Source organism: Anopheles ziemanni, chromosome 3 (assembly GCF_943734765.1).
Source record: "Anopheles ziemanni chromosome 3, idAnoZiCoDA_A2_x.2, whole genome shotgun sequence".
Lineage (NCBI taxonomy): Eukaryota > Metazoa > Arthropoda > Insecta > Diptera > Culicidae > Anopheles > Anopheles ziemanni.
Window position 1 is genome coordinate 13599310 of NC_080706.1, and position 17581 is coordinate 13616890.

At 46.5% G+C, this 17581-nt stretch overlaps 3 protein-coding genes across 3 annotated transcripts; 2 read left to right on the top strand and 1 right to left on the bottom strand.

Moving 5' to 3' along the window:
- Positions 1-96: 96 nt before the first annotated feature.
- Positions 97-6029, top strand: LOC131284122 (myosin regulatory light chain 2). The gene is made up of 4 exons (XM_058312977.1): positions 97-161; positions 3081-3261; positions 4804-5025; positions 5114-6029. The coding sequence occupies exons 1-4, from the start codon at positions 97-99 to the stop codon at positions 5525-5527; spliced, it is 882 nt and encodes a 293-aa protein (XP_058168960.1). The 3' UTR covers positions 5528-6029.
- Positions 6030-6735: 706 nt separating this feature from the next.
- On the bottom strand, positions 6736-10507 carry LOC131284123 (uncharacterized). The gene is made up of 5 exons (XM_058312978.1): positions 10441-10507; positions 8379-10323; positions 8147-8318; positions 7471-8076; positions 6736-7404 (listed from the first exon to the last, which is right to left on the bottom strand). The coding sequence occupies exons 1-5, from the start codon at positions 10505-10507 to the stop codon at positions 6736-6738; spliced, it is 3459 nt and encodes a 1152-aa protein (XP_058168961.1).
- A 1441-nt stretch (positions 10508-11948) lies between these two features.
- LOC131287893 (uncharacterized) lies at positions 11949-15610 on the top strand. Its single transcript, XM_058316985.1, has 4 exons — positions 11949-12278; positions 12500-12907; positions 12974-13201; positions 14808-15610. The coding sequence occupies exons 1-4, from the start codon at positions 11949-11951 to the stop codon at positions 15015-15017; spliced, it is 1176 nt and encodes a 391-aa protein (XP_058172968.1). The 3' UTR covers positions 15018-15610.
- Positions 15611-17581: the final 1971 nt, after the last annotated feature.

Genomic DNA, 17581 nt, shown 5'->3' on the forward strand with positions numbered 1-17581 from the left:
AAACGACATCATCGTTGCAGGCGTATGAGTGTGGGAGGAGAGGGTGTGATTCAACGGTTTGCCGTTTTTCGTATCGAAGACGTACCAAATACCAAGATGTTTGCCGGATATACTTATAAATGCAACACAATCAATAATATAAACGCGGGATACGATATTAAGTAATATCAGAATGAGCAATAGCCTTGTCCTCAGTTATTTTGGTTTTTATAATAAGCTTGTCAAACATTGGTTATTCTGTCCACCTGGTGAATAAAAAGGAAAATCTCGATTTGAAAACAAAATGTATCAGGATGACTCATCAGCAAAACCAAGCAAACAACCCACTACACTCGCCCCATGGAACCAGTAAAATTCAACCCAACTGTTTGCATTTGCCATAGCACCCTCGCAATCGCGAACAGCCGACGGTTGGTGGCAACCGAAGGGAGTGTATGGCTGTCATGTGTAAAAATATTATTGGCAGTATTTTTAGCGCAGGAATTTCTGCCCTGGCTTGTGTGGTGTGTACCGGCTAATCCGTGGGGCATCTGTACCCTGGTAGAGAGTTCAGTCGCCGTCTACGTAATGACTTCGCGGTTGAACCGAGATGCAGTCTTAGCTAGGCCCCGTCTGTGGCTGATGGCGCGATGTCGCGGTAGCAATCTGGGCTCGTTTGCTGTCGAATTTTCGCCAATTAATTCCATTCGGCGAACGTCGATCGTTGGAAACTGTCCAGCTGACGATCAGATTTCGGAGATCGGCGATAGTTTCGTACCATTACACTCTCGTTAAACAAACGGTACGATATCGCCAAATGAGTCTCAACGGTGTCGTTTATTGTTACTGACAAGTCCACAGCTCGTGGGATGTTTTGCTCGTTGCGGTTCGAGTGAAAATAAGCAGAAACAAATTCACTTCGAAGGCCTTTTATAAATTGGGGTTTCAACCTGCTTGTAGATTTCTTTTTTTTCTAACTTTCCCCCGTCGTCAATATATCTGCTCTGCTCGGTCATATTTACAACACAACGGGAGTATCTAAAATTATCCTAAACCATTCAGAGATCGTCTTGGCTAATGGTGTTTCTTCTCGCTTCTGCTTTCACGTGCAACAGAGCCTCGCTTCTTCTAGCAAAAGACGTATGTTTATTCAGAGCCAAAGCAAGATAACCACCGAATCAGTTTAGTGTGACGATGTTGTTTATGAAGTTTGTTGAAATAAAATTCTCACCTTGGCTAATCCGTTTGATAAGTTTTTATTTTTTACCAATAATGCCAATAAATTCGTTCAAATTTACCCATATCCTATGGTTATGCCATGAACCATTTGTTATATGACCTGGTTCGATTTTACTCTTTGCGCTCTTTGGAGGCTATTTGCGTTTTAAGTTTGAAAATATATTTTTGAACGTCTTTAGCGTTGATGTACGTCATGTCAAGGACGAATTAGGTAAATGTAACAAAAAACTCGACCGAAAACAATATTCTTCTACTGGACAATGTGAAGGTGATGGCAAATCTTCTAAAATACCTGTAACCTATTTTAAATTATGCTAACGTTAAACTTTGCAACGTTCCAATTAGACGTTCCTTAAGTGATCGGTTCATCGTTTCACTGCAGTATAATATGAAACTACAGAATTGCCATGTTTTATGGTAAACAGTTCTAACATTACAACTATCGGTGCATAAAACATGACCGGTTTTTAGCGCCCACAGAGTTAAAATTTCACAAATGAAAATGCCCACAGTGCCAACTTATATTTATGGTTGCTTATGTATAAGCCAACTTATATTTATGGTTTGTTAACCCATTTAGATTGTTAATTGCATCCATGGGATTCAAATTCAGACTGTTGTAAAATTTTAAAATGGTACATTTTGGTGCTTAATTTCAAGTTCCATAGTAAACATACTGGTCCTTTTATTTCAAGACCAACTTCTTGTACAAACTCGTCGTTGTAAATTTTAAAACTAATTACTTTATCAGATTATTGGTTTGCAGGGGAAAGTGCAGAGTGTAGATGAAACATTACAATTGTTTTAAGCTACATTAAATATGCTATGCGTAGAATTCAATTATTCCCGTTGAATCTAAATTGTTGAGTTTCGAAACTACTTTTGGAAACTTCATACATCATGAATACCGTAGCAGGTTGAGTAGTAGCTATAAAATTAGGGAAATTTATCCATTTAGCTTGGTTTTTAATTTATTTATTTATCAGGACGCCGTATTGTTAGAGCTAATAGAAGCATGCTCGAATTGACTTTTTTGTTCTTAGGACATTTCTTCCCTATTATTAGGCCTTATCCTGGGCTTTCTCGGTTAAATTTTTAATTTAATTTAATTAAATGTCAGGATGTTCGGATCATATGCTTGACCAGGGGATGATGGTTTTGTTCAAATATTATTCTTCTGTCGTATACATTGTGCTACTGGTTGTCGTAGATTCGACAACATAATTTCAAAAAAGATAATTAAAACATACAAGTGAAAGTTTTAAATATCTATTGTTGTTTTCAAAAATGATAAAATTTCAAAGTGTAAAACCCAAGATGCTGAATGCAAACACTTTTGTTTGAAAGTTGTTTCCTCCCGGATAAAATCGGATAAATCAGTTAGTTAAAATATAAAAGTGAAAGTTTTAAATATGTATTATAAAACAGTAGTAAAAGGAACAAATTACTAAAACTTATTACGAATATTTAAACCAATGTTTAATATCATCGCATTCGTGAATCTGAATCTGAAATTGCATTGTCTGTGTTTTCAATTTTATTAAGTTTAAATAAAAATAGTATATTTTTACATTTAACATTTTTCTGATATATTTTGATACAGTTTTCATTCACATTTTAATTTGCCCTATCATTTTTTTCAAAAAAGATCAATATTTAAATTCTAAGCAAGTCTGAGAAGAAACATATGCAGGTGTTTGCCGAGGTATGCAAAGAAACCGCGAATTCCATCTCTCTCGATGGTTTCATCTGGATTTTTTTGCCATCAATGAACTTCCAAGGAAAACTTGCTTGTATGCTTGCTTTCCTTTGTTTTTTCATTTCTCAAGTCTTTTTCTTACTTTCTCTTTCTTCATTTTCAGCAGGGAGTTGACGGATACGGTGAAACTAGTTCATACACCACCAGGCCAGTACGTTACCAAATGGGAGTCCCAATTCTCGCCCCTACCCCATCTTTCATCGTCCGCTTCCTCACTGTTCAAAACCGTGAAAACTCTGTCCGACGAAATTGCCGAGTTGCCACGTCTTGCCCAGCGCAAAGCGGTTCGCGTTCGCTTACGCACCGACTCGTACGTAACCGTGTGGTCCGCGGAAGAAGCCGGGAAGAGCCCGTAGAAGGCCACGGGTGAAGCATCCGCCATCCGACGGGTCCGTCCACGCAACACCGGTGGTAGAAAAAAATGGTTTAAAAATAAATCTTCCGAGCCGGGCAAATGTGTGCCGGGGTAGGCTAGATCCAGCTTTCAGCCAAGCCAACACTGCTAGAGCGGTAGGAAGGGTCACACACCCATATGTCTATATCGCCACCGACAACCCGTGCATCGGGATCATACGAATAAGCAGACACATACACACAGCCCCGTCAGAGGATCCGTTTCTTTGCCGCAGGAAAATGGGTGGTTTTTCACAAACCCGTCACGTATGGGACCGCGAAAAAAGGCTGGCTTCTGTATTGTGCAACCACCAGCTCAGAATCCGTACGCACACCGGCGCACGGAGCACCACGGGCCTACCGGCCCGAGGACGGCGGCTCGGTTCTGCGCCGGCGCACCGGAATCCTGCCGGGGGAGTTTTCGCCGCACTGCGGCCTAATAATAGGGCTGCGCACTGGCCGCGCGCAGTACGAAAATATAAAAGACATTCCTACGCTCGCCGAATAAGGCGAATAAGACCCGCCGGACGCGAGGAAGCAACCGTACTTATCATCGACGGTGCTTCTTTAAAATCAGTCGCTCAGGAGCTGCAATCGAGTAGAGTCGCTCTAACCAAACCAGCTAAGCACCATGGTAAGGAACCAACCAGCACCACCTGAGACTTGCTAGCACCGTACGCCGTTTTCGTTCCGTTCTTAACTGTTCATCCACTGCTCGAGTGTTCGGAGCTGCTGCTGTAGTCCATCGAGGAACTGTGCAATAGTTTTATTTTCCCCTGATAGTTCTGTTAGTTAACGGAAAGTTTCAACTTAGTGCTAGTGAATCCTGTCCGGATTTCAGTTGAAAGTTCAATGATCGCATTCGGATACACACATGAGCGGAAACCACCACCGGAAGGCACTTTTGCGGACGTTACACGTGTGAATTTCTACGGATAGTTTGGTCCCAACCAAGCCTGAACCTGCCCTGTTTTTTGTTTGTGCTGACGGGAGGCCGAAGATAGTGCGATGAAAATCCCTAATCCGCTCGTTACGCAATCGTATGGCGCAATCGGAGCGTGCCGATCGTCGACGGTGGAGCGAATCGTCCAAGATCTTCAAGATCTATAAATAAATCCACCGACCTTCGAAGGGCCGAGTTGTGGTGGTGGAAAATTTAACGCAACCAAAACCGGTGGCAAAACTGTGTGAGCGAGCTAATAGAGGCGTTTGCATTATGGTTGATCGAGCATATCTTTATTTTGCACGAATGTTTTCCACTACGGAATTGCTTGAGACTTATGTCACCGAGTGTGGATAAACTGTGGAATAGGAATGGACGCGATCGTACAATGGTGATAGGCAAGCGGTGATAAGGATCCCGAAACAAGGCGTTTAAACTCTGATCTGATCAAACTCCATCTATTATCCATTTCCCACCTCCCATATAACAGTCTGAGAAGGAGAAGAAGGTCAAGAAGAAGAAGGCGTCGTCCAAGGACGATACCCCTGCTGACACTCCCGGAGCAGACACCCCGGCGGCACCGACTCCATCGGATTCGGCGGCCGGATCCCAGCGTGGATCGACCCGCGGCTCGTCGTCCCGCAAGGCAAAGAAGGCCCCATCCTCGGTCTTCGTGCTGTTCTCCCAGAAGCAGATCGCCGAATTCAAGGAGGTACGTTGCTGCTGCGGCCAGAGAAAAAGTTGAACCACATGCTCACTGTGTACCATTCCTTTCCTATCCTCTGCACTCCCGTTGACAGGCTTTCGCGCTAATGGACAACGACAAGGACGGTGTTATCGGCAAGAACGACCTCCGCTCCACCTTCGACGCCCTGGGCAAGCTGGTGTCCGACAAGGAGTTGGACGAGATGCTTGGTGAGGCTGCTGGACCACTCAACTTCACCCAGCTGCTGACGCTGTTCGCCAACCGCATGTCCGGCGGTGGCACCGATGACGACGATGTCGTCATCAACGCCTTCAAGGCCTTCGACTCCAACGGCAAGATCGATGGCGAGAAGTTCCGCTACGCCCTGACCCACTGGGGCCAGGACAAGTTCACCGAGGACGAGGTTGATGATGCATTCGATCAGATGGTCGTTGACGATAAGGGCTTCATCGACACTGCTGCTCTGATCTCGATGCTGACCGGTTCCGAGGAGGAGGCGGAAGAATAAATTTTATAATTAAAGCCAAAAACAAACCAAAAAACTAACAAAAAAAATCTAAAACAATGGATTCTGTTTATTTTGTATAACTATCTTTCGTTTCCAATTCGTCTTTTTTATATCCTTGTCATTCGATTGCTCTTTTGCTTGTGCCTGTTTTTTTTTTTGTAATGTTTGTTATGTATATTTATCAATTGAATACTGCGCAAACCTCTGGCACTTTCGTGAACCGAACACCAACACCGACGCCAATACCATCCTCCGCCTTGTGGTCGAGCCACGTCATGCTCACACGCGGCTCGCCCAAGTTCCAAAGTGCCAAAGGACGAACAATAATATCATCGCCATCAACAACAACAACAACAACTACAACTACAACAACATGAGTGAAAAACAAGATTATCCTTAAGATCGTGGTGTAAACTGCAAGAACAAGCAATGTTATAGTGGTTAATTATGGGAAGCAGAAAGAAGAATTATTAAAAAACAGAGGAAAAGAAGAGAAACAAGATAAAAAACCCAAATCAGAGACTCGTTTGTTTTAGTATCAAATATCTGCAAGTTGGTGATTCTATTTTTAACTTTTCGGGATCGGGCTGCCTTATGCTTGCTAGCATGCGCGATCTATTCCACTACTTTTGCTTTTGTTCCAAGTAATGATCGCACACATTCTCACTAGTTTCGTATTTTAAAAGAAGAATTTTGTTCAAAATATTAGTAGATTAATGTTTCTAAGTAGAAAGGGAAAAATTTATTTAGGCAAACCAATCGATTAATCATTTTACATCGAACGATGCAATCAAGCGATACGATTGGGTGTTCATTTAATTTTGTTTTTAAAGTAAAGTGGGTGGAAAAGTTAAAAGAAAATGGGTTATTTATGTGCGCGTGAAAATTATGCGTGAAAATGTGGCCAGACACAACAGCTTTTAATTCCGTCCAACATAGCTGAAGTCATAGGCAGTTACTAAGACGAAGCTTTTTATGGGAAAGCATACATTTAGGCTGAATTATTTTAAAGGACACGAATCGTTTCCGTTTAAACATGTTTAAAGAAAACGGTTTATTTGATTGCGAAGCTACCTTTTGAGACTCTTCTTTGTCGTTCAGAACATATAGAACGTAACGTTATTTAGTAATGATAGCAATTATTCAAAGAAACTCTTCAGGAACCACAGATGGATGGATGTCACGTTAAACGTGCATCGAACAACCGCTTAAATCATAAATGGTTTCATAAATATCAAAAATGGTAACACGATCGTCAACACTGAGCTAATCGTTTGCGACGGCTTAGCGGAACCGCTGCCAAAGAACACCTTTGCCGTCTTCTTATCATTCGGATCGCGCACACCGCAGGTCCGATAGGACAGCGTCTTACGGCGCTTACTGTTGTCGTACCCGGGAATGTAGATGCTCGGCGAGTCGAGCCGCCCGACGGCCAGCAGACGCGAAAAGTCCTGCTCGATACGGTGCGCACTGGGGCCCTTGAAGTGCACGATCATCTGAATGCAGGCATCATTGTGCAGCGATTTCGTGCTTCGCGAGTCGATCGCCAACATCCACTCGGGCAGTCCCATCACATGCCGGACGTCCTCGAGGAACTGGGCCACCACGAACCGAGGGGGTTTCTTCAAGTTGATGTACTTCACGATGTCGTGGTCCGGTTCGATGGGTGCGCAGGCGAACCGGGTGCCGGCAAAGTCTGCCCCAAAGATGACAATCGATCGGCCAAGCGCACTCACCGTGCCTTCCAGCGGAAAATTGCTGTCGGTAAACACTTGCCGCCGGCTGCCGATCGATATAGGTCCCAGCCGGGCAGAAACATCTCCCACATAGCAGCGGAGCGGATTGTCCGGGCCGCACTCTTGCCTGTACAGGTCTTGCTGAAATATATAACAGTGCTTTCGTCATACAACCAACGACTAAAGCCCTCCGAAGGTATCACTCACGTTCAAAGGGTCCGCCAGCTGGGTATAGTAGGGATTCCACACGTAACCGGCCGCGACGCAGCGTGTCTCCACCTGCTTCACGGTTGCATCCACCCCGACAGGGTTCACCCACACGTTCCAGCTATGGTTGTGGGTTACGTTCCGGTCGTGCTGTCCCGGGTAGCGCAGCTTCACCTCGATGATGGTATCGCTCTGGCTGTTATCATTCCCAATGAGCTGCGTCATCCGGATGTACCCGTACGCATACCCGGCAGGATGATGGAAGGACGCGATCGCACGAATCTCCCTCGCCTCGCTAGGGCTATAACCACGCTCCAGTGTGCTGCAAGCCCACCGCCGATTGCGCTCCTTCTTGTGCACCACTATCGATCTTCCGATGACACTCTCATAGCCAAACAGCGGTAGCCTGGTGTCGTTGTATGACTCCTCGTACATCGAGAGCTCATCGAGCGTTCCAAACTTGCCACTCAAGTCCCCCAACTCGTACTCATCCGTACTGCCCTGGGCCGGTGGAGGCGACTGCTTCGGATTGATGTTCCGTGGATTCCAGTGACCGTACACCGTCGAGTCCTCGCAGGGAAATTCCAAGTCCCCCTCAACCGGAGCCTTATTGAGGGAAGGAAAAGGTACAAGTTACGAGGAGAACGAAGGCGTTGACGAGATTAACATCACTTACTATATGCACATGGTAGCCACTGTTTTTGTCGAGTCCTTTGAAATCTACCTCGACGTTGGTCAGATCGTACTCCGACTGTTGAACCATTTCGAGCTTTCCCTTGATCGTCAGTGGATCCCCGTTCGAGTACCAATCCCTTGCGACCACCTTCCGCCTATGATAGCCTCCGATTCTGTAACATGTAAAGTGTATTGTTAAAATTTGTTTCAATTTCATGTAACATAAAACTTACAGCGAACATGCCAAACGTTCTCCACGCGCCAGTGGCCCACTGTCACCGTAAATCACCACCGATCGGCCAACAATACTGGCGTAGCCACTCAGCGGCAAGTTCTGATCGACGAACATTTTCCTACTTATCCGCGCCGACTCTTTTTTGTTGCCAGCGATCTCGAGCGTACCGAGACGGTTCGAAAGATCCCCTAGCCGGCACAGCTCCGGCGTCCCGGTGGTGCATACCTCTTCCCATCCATTCCCCGCCAGCGGGGCCGCCTTGAACGGGTTGTACACACCTCCGGTACTAACGCATCGGTTCTGCCAGTCATAAAAATCCTTCCCGGGTGGATCATCCGTTATGGCCCACCGGTGCATGTCCGTGTTGTTGACCGTCGAACCGTCCGCGTGGATAAGGTACTCGAATATGACGGCCGTATCGGTCCAGTGTTCGTCCTTCACTTGGCGGAATAGGATGCGGCCCACGATCGGGTAGCGGAAAAGTACCTGCGCCGTGACAATCGGAATCTGGTACGGACGGACTGACTCGTATAAGGCGATCGTACTGCATGCCCACGGCATTTCGGTAATGTTGGTCGGCAGTGTGCGGTTGTATCGCTGCACGGTGAAACTACGGAACACGATCGAATGGGGTCCTTGTAGGGGAAGGAACGTATCCCAGTACGCACCGGACAGCTCGGCACTCGTTCCAGGTAGGTAGAAGCTGTGCGGTTCCTTTTTGTTCCGGTTCAACAGCTTCCCGCTAAGATCACCAACCGGGTACTGATCCTGTGTACCATATCCGGGCGGAGGTTTGTCCTTTTCAGCCACTCCCGTCGGATTGTGTGTGTCTCCCGCGGTCAAACAGTAGCTTGGGTCCGGGGCCGAGTACGCTGCCAGTGGCAGTTGGGTTATCCTAAAGCTAGACACATCTTTGGCATAGGCAACGTTTGCCGCTGAATCGTTCGAGGCCGAAGCGAAGTTGGCACTGATCCAGGTGGGTTCGAATCGTGATCGCTGCGTGAATCGGATATCCCCGCGCATCCCACCACCATCGACAAGGGCGCGTGCCACCCGTGGCTTCTGGTGGCGAATCTTGGCGCACGCTAGAAACGTATCCGGATGGTTCGGATCGAACACTACGACGTACAGCTTGCGGGAAGGCCCGTACAGATCGCTGGGCAGCAGCACAAGCTGATGATCGTTGAACAGCTGCGGATACTTGTGCCGCCGCGCGTCCGTACTGATGCGCAGCGGACCAACACGACCGTCGATGTCACCGATAGCGCTTCCGGTACCGAGATTCTGCGGGTCGAACACCAGCTGTAGCTTGTTACAATTTTCCTCCGCGTTCTGCGCGTCACTCTCGAAGATGTCCGTCACGTAGATCTTCCACACGTGCTCGGTGTACGCCGGGTTGGCCATCTTGCGCGATTGGTCCCGTGTGTGGAACAGGTTGGCATGGATCAGCGTGTCCGAGTGGTTCGTCTCCTTGGCCGCCAGCCACCGGAAGTAGATGGACCCACTGATGGGGCTCGTGAAGCGGGCCTCGGCCAGATGGTCCTGTGAACCGTCGCGTGTGCCGATCGTGGCACAGATGCGCACGCCGGCGGCCGGATCGAACAGTACCAACGATTTTCCCCACAGCCCCTTCTCACCCGTAAGCGAAATGTCGTTCAACCAGGTGGTGGATTCGTTCCCGGGCAGCATCAGGTAGCCTAGGTCGTCGTCGAACGACCAAAGCTGTTCGCCCAGCCGAGCCACCTGGCACCGTTCGACCGGATCGACGATCGTATAGTCCACCGGGAGCTGGTAAACACCCCAGCTCCAGGCCTGCTCGGGGTACTGTAGGGTTGTCTCGAGCTCGGAAGCAATCTGCACCTGCCGGTCGCTGTGTTGCGAGAAGGAAATTTCCCCATGCAGACCTCGTTGCGAAATGTACGCCACCAGATTCACACCCAGCGCTAAAACAGAACACAGATAAGGATCATTTTAGATCGATGGTGTGATTTCCAAGTCCATCGCAGCGGAAGCGTCGTGGGACGTGGCAATTCAGGCGTCACGCAAGACCATTCACTTACCTTCACCAGTCAGCAGAAGAACCAGCAGCGAATACCAGCATAAGAGAACGTTTCCTGTTTGACTCATTTTCGGTCGATTTCATCACTTTGTACAAATGTACCTTTGCAGTGGACGAAATTGCGATGTGTCCTTTACGTAACCGTTACTGCGACTGCAGCGGAAACCGTAATCGCGAATGCAGTGGCGAATATTTGTTATGATTTTGGCCTTCGATCACGGGGAACTCCCACAGTCAAGTGGCGCTTTGCGCGGGCCACAACTTCTACGATCTAAGACGGACAAGCACAAACTGACTCACGCCGTAACCTAACTGTAATTCTCGCAACACAATACTGTAGGTCTTCTCGCGCGATCGCGGACCCGGCATTCCGCGATCAGACCGCTCTCTCTTGCGTGGTCATGTAACACGCACACACACACGCGCTTACTTGCCGTCTGTTTTGGGTTTTCTTTCGCGCCGATCAACGTGGTTTTCGATGCGTGCCTTTCTAAAACCGGTTTCCGCTGGTCGGCCGACGGGTTTACAGCATGGAGCCGGAAAGGAGGAGGTGTTTTTGTTTTGGTTCCACTACTTTCTCCACGATTACGCTTTGGATGACGTTTTTCCAATGTGCTGCAGCAGGAGACAACATTTCGAGCCGGTGCAAGCAACACGTGGTCGTAACGGTCAATTTGAAATGATGGCGCAAATTTAGTTCAAACACCGCACAAACTGATTTTAAATTAATATATAGGCACAATTGTTAACACCAACTACAAAAATGAGGAAATTGAGAAAACTATTATCCAAATTTTCCAAATTATGTAATGTATGACATGTAAGTTCAATGGATTCAACTTTTATTTTGAGGATGCATGTAACACATGTAATAGAAAAGTAGCAATAATTTAGGTGCTATATTTTGTATATTTTAAGTAAATTTGAATGAGCATTTTATCAACATTATGTATCAAATATCAACAACCATAATTTTAGTTCTGTAAGATACATGAAACACATAAAATATGAAAAAATATCACAGCTATCAACGTGCCATCCCACAAAAAATAATTTTAATTATTATGAAACTTTAATTTTCCCTATAAGTTTTCTAAAGTTTAAATTTTGCGATTTAAATCAGCCACCGACGGTGTTTTACAAACCCATTGCAACTTTGTTTGTAAACAGGAGCACGTGGTGCACCCGTCCCACCGTCGGCTCCCTTCGACCGACGACTATTTAACGCATGCGTTTAAAGCCCTTTTCGAAAAACCCTCTCTCCCTCTCGGGGAAGCATAAAGATATATGGAGAGTAAATTATCGACCGTTTTCTGTCGTCCCGTGTCGAGTTTTCTGTCACCAGCAGTTTCAGGCCCAAAGTGAAGCAAAGTGTCGCACAATTCGGTGCCGTTGGTTCCGATTCTATATTGGCATCAATTATTGGTTGGCCAACCGAACGGGCGAGTCGTTTGTAGTTGATTGGTGCGGTTCAAGGCTTGCTACCCTCCCTGTTCCGGTGTACGGGCGATGTTCGGCCGATTGCAACTACTGACGCTGGTGGTGGCCAGCGCTCTCGTGCAGCACTCCGGTGCGTACTACAGTGGTCCGTTTCTATTCTGGGGCTTGGATGACCTAAAGGACGTGCAAACGTCCGCCCTGGCCGGGCTGGACGATAAGGCGCTGCGGGATCTGTACGCGAATGCGGCCGCCGTCGTGGTGTTCCTGCGGAACGGCACCACGAAGCTGTCGGAGGACAATTTCCCGACGTTCAAGCGGATCGTCGAGCAGTACGCATTCGTCTACAGCCCGCAGCAAATGCTCAGCTCCAATCCACTCGACTATAATGTAAATGCTGAGGTAAGTAGGAAAAAAAGAAAACCGAAACGATTCGCGAATTTGCGACCTCCCCCCTCCCAAGGGGGTGGATGTGTGCGAGGGAGTAGGAGAGAGAAAAACGAAAGAGCAGGAAACTGACGTGCGCGACGCGTTTCCAACCACCCGCAATAGATGGCGCTGACGGTTACCTTCAATTCAAATCTCAACCGTTGATTTAACAACGATTTATTGTTCAATTCCAGATAATCAACCTCGTCGGATCGCCAACGCAGCAGGATGTGGAACTGTCCGCGCTGTTCCGCGACTCGACCGAAAACTATGGCGAACGGAAGGTGCTGGGCATTCTGGCCAACCAATGGGAGGAACCACGCGTGATGCACAAGCGTGAAGCGAAGGGTGGCGACGACTATTCGTCGACCAGCACCACACCGGGAAGCCCCACGGATGAGCCGGAAATTGCCGACTCCATCTATAACGTGCCGGGCAAGGCGATTCTGTACATTACCGCACCGCCGGTACTGAAGATGCTGAACGATTCCGACGAGGGCGAAACGATACACGTCCTCGACAAGCATACCCTTTCGACGTACGATGCCCGCGAGCGAGAAAGCAAGCTTATCGTCACCTTTAAGGGGGACGATTTCAACAAGGTGAGTGTTATAATTTTCCTAATGGGAATTGTTCGGCCTAAAGGGATCCTCGTGTTTGTGTTTTAGCTCACGCTCAAGTTCCGCTTCGACATGGATGCCGGCTACTGGTCGATGTCGAAGGTGGACGTATTCGTGATGGACACCAAGAGCAAGGACGGCTCGAAGACCCTCGATACGACCCTCGAGCTGGAGGGAAAGTACGCTCCGTACGCTCCGCTCGGTGCATCGTACTCGTGCGCCCGCCAGCTCGTTTTCCGCAACGGCTCTACCATCCTGACGCTGGAGAACATTCAGGTAAGACGGCTGGGACTGGAATCACGCAACGCGCCATGCGAATTGGGTGACGCAAAGGTGCCCGATTTCTTATCAGACAATGACGCCCGGTGGCCTATGGATAGGTTTCGGGGGGTTTCTCTCCAGGTGAATATTAACCATAGGCCACGTGTTCGGTTGCTACTTTGCTGGGAGTTTATTGAATTCACATTCATAATTGAATTATTCAAACGTACCTTTTTCGTTCCCTCCTCTTTCGGCACCTTTTTTTTCTGTTTCGATATGAATCTACGCATTTTTAAGGCCCGCGAAAGACTCACGCACGCCCCACAAAGATGCCCGAAGACCGGCTCCAAGAGGGAGGCTGTAGCTTACATAGATTATGGCGCGCATATGGTCTCGTGGGGTGGCCGCAACCACGAAAGCAAAAAGTTGTGAGAAAATAGCGGGTTGGAAAAATTGAGGATGATCACACAAACAAAAAAAAAAACGGGTGGAGAAAACTGGATCAATTGTGGCCGCAGCGGCTGGTGAAATAATCATGCACGTGCTGCAGCGGCATGCAGAAGTACACACCGTAATCACACCGATCGGCGGTGACGCGGTGCGACCGTTGTCTGTGCACAATGTAAACATTATTATTTATTAGATTTTGTGCCGTTGTTGAACACGCTTCGCTGGCATATGAATGCACACGATGGGGCAGCAGTGGGGGGTACAGGTTTTTCACGAAATCAAGTACTAACAGGAGCATTTGTTTGATGTCACGGAAGACGGGTGAATGCTGGGGGGGTGAAAAGCATGGGAAATGTGCGGTGCCACCCATTGACCTGGTCTCAGATGGATGATTTGTTGTCTGACGTAGGCCGAGAGAAAAGAGGTTCCATCCATCATTGAATTGTGATCCATTTTGCGATTAAGCAATGGACGGTTGCTGCAAGAAGATCACCAGTAAGTACGTCGATCTGTTGTTTCGGGATGCAATTGATTGTTTGTGTAAAGTGTCTAACAACTTACAACCTACGTAACCTTATGGCAATACCAATTTCTAGGTATTTCAACATTCGCATACCAACCACTTACTTACATCTTCTATCTTTAAACTTCGTGTAGAGTTTTAATTTGTCATTCAAACATTTAACAAAACCCAGTTAAAATGCTACACCCCATTTAATCTGGGTACGTCCCGTTGGTCACTTTCTCTCCCCAACGTTTAAAATCAATAAAATTGCTTTCCGTTCGCACAGCACCGTTCGCAAAACTGCTTACGGCTTTGCGTAACAAGCGCGTAAAAGACACCGCAAATAAAGCCTGCACCGACTGACGGTAAAAAGAAAACCTCCTCCAAAACGACAACAACGACGGCTTCATTAGCCCTGCCCAAAATGGCTCAAAATTTAATCTCATAGTAAAAGCGCGGAAGACGCGCGGGAAAAATCGCCAAACATGTATTACGTAAGCTTCCTTGTTTTCCGGTGGGGTAAATGCATCTGGTTGATATTTCGGTGGTTTTTTCCCCGTTTTCGCTCGTTTTCCTTTAACCTTTGCCAAGTGGATCCACTTGCGGTGTTTGTGTAGTTTGTTTAAATGCCATCTAATTCCGCTCTCCTCCCCGAAACGTTCGCAGGTCCAACCGGCACTGGAGGGCAAGACCAAGTTCGATAGCGCCTGGGACTGCGTCGGGTTCACCACGGCCCCGATTCTGTCCGGCATCTTCGTCACCAGCTTCATGCTGATCGGGCTGACGGTTGCAATCCTGGCGATACTGGACATCAAGCCGCCGAACCGGTTCGAGTCCCGCACCGGAAAGCAGCTGACATTCACGGTCCAGGAGTAGATGGCGGCTCGCATCAGTTCCAGCTTTCTTCTTGGTGGTTCAATGTGCGTGGTTAACCTCTAACATAAAGGCGCAGATGAAGTTGTTTCTCGTGCCGGTTTGAAGCAGCGTGAGGTGAGGCAACCGTTGTCGGAAAGTAGGAAAATCGGTAAGGTACACTAACGGCCGATCGATCGAGGAGAGATGGGCAGTTAGGGATTCGTAACCTCAATGGAAGAACAAGTATGTTTGTAGCCGGTGTATGTCACGCAAAAAATAGCCCGCCGGAAAAGTGGTCCTAGTTATGTTTCAACTCAACATTGCCGGACGATATTTTACCCGTTTGTTGGTTTCACAGATTTCCCCTTCCCCTTAGGAAGCAATTTACAATGCACAGATTTCTCTATATCAGTGGCGATTAACATAGATATTAGAAGCCGCTAGTATAAGGTGTATAGGGCAAAAAATACTCATATGTTCACCCGGTCGTCTCCCGAATCGAATGACATTCGCACGAAAGAAAAAAGCGGTTCGAAACGCTTTACAAGACAAAACCGAAAACCAAAAAAGGAACTGGAAATGCAACGCGGAAGACGTGCAGTGCTAAATGTTAAGCGCCCGGATAGCTTAGGCGAGCAATAAATATCTTCTCTCAAAACCCCCGAACCAAAAACGGCCCCCAAAATCGATGTCACTCTTCTGCGGCGTGTTATGCCAGGGAAAGAAAACGCTTTCTCTTTCTACGCCTGCATGGAGGCGACCGATCGAGGATGGGCATTTTCTTTCGATGGAACAGTTTTATTTCTTCTTGCCCTCGACGACCCTCGATTAATGGGCATCCCACACCACCGAGGTGATATCGAATCGCACCGATTCGATCGGTCGCCGAAGTGTGCAAATGAAAGTGAAAACTAGTCCCAGCGAACTCGCACCCTGAAGGGAAAAACCGTAACCGACTGGTGCAGTTGCAGTCCCGATGTTTGTGTGTGTACGGGATGATAAAGATCGTCTACCCACCACCTTGGCGATCCGGTCGACATCGATGGTGGTCATCAAATGGAGATTAAAACGAGTCCCTTTGCGTCTTCCAGCGGCCGACGACAGGCCGCGTCGTCGTTCAGGTTGGCAGGTTGTTGTCGCAGTGAGTATCGGTTCCCTTTGCGGCACGGCGTTTAGCGACCGATAAGGGCACTTGAACGGGAAAGGGAATCGGAAACACACGACGCCTGGGTTATGAATATGGATACTTCAGCATGTCCGGGCATCTTCTGCTTCCGACGAACCGTTTGAAAAGTGGACACCCAACCATTATCACACCGCTGCAACCCGTGGAAAAGGTTCAACGACACGAGGTAAGGTGATCTTCCGTGGTAAGTACCACTTTTGTTTTGCCGGCTTACCAAATGTGTTAGTCCTGCCTTTCGATGATTTATGGTAAGGTGGAATAAATTTAATGCATGATGACGAAACATCTTCCCCGAAAAGAGATTCCAACCGATACCCGGAGAGGCGTGGGAAAAGCGAAGGAAAAATATTTTATAATACACATAACACAAACGGTAAGATATGAACACCGGTTAATATATAAATTTAACATTTATTAACTCTGGAGGTATGACGAACTCTCCGGTTTTACGAATGGCTGTAACCAATCTATAAAATGCACTGTTGTCACAGAAACTTTCATAGGAGATAGGCCTAGTCTTAAAGATTTAACAAAACAACGCTCATTTTTCTTCATTAAAAGTAGTTGTATTTAAAAACTATCTCAAGTACAAACCGCCAGCGATCACCAAATTGATGGAAAGAAACAAATTTGCAATAAAGCTGATGGTTTTCTTCCATGTTTCTTTAAAAAACTTGTTTGGGAGACATTATGATCCTCTTTCGTGATACTAAACATTCATTTGGAAAAATACGTTTTTATTTCATGCAATTTTAATGAATTCCGCAACAAATGATGTGCAACGAATGATGTAAGCTTTAGCATACTTTAATCGATGGTTGAAGAAGAAATTATGTTACTTGTGTCTAACATATTTATTTTTAATCTTTTTTACTGTTGTTGTTTACTGTACTTTTCGATGCTTCGAAATTGAGCACGATATTCTTAACTAACAGAGCATTGAGAAATCACATACATGATCCAAATTAAATACAAAATCTGTAGATTTAAATTCTTTAAAACAAATAAAAATTAAGTCTATATTCAATTTTCTAATGGGTTTGAGGCACATCACTGGACATGGTAAAATCATGGGACATATTGTTAGTAAAATAATAAGTTTTTTAAGATAAGAAATGTATGGAAAACAGACCAATTATCCAAATTAAACATTTTTTTAAAAGAGTAGACCAAACCGAAACATTTCGTAGTATCTAAATAAATTAATGTTTTCTTGTGGTTGATTGTGTTTAAACTTCTTAGACACAAGTTAAAAAAAAATGGATCATAAAACTTCACGCTTTACAGATACATAATCAATCTTTCAAGCTGTGAAAAGGAAGGGCATGGGTTCACAGCATTTTCCCAAATGAACTGCAGAGGTGACAATAAACGTTAACATTCGCCATTAGCTAGATTA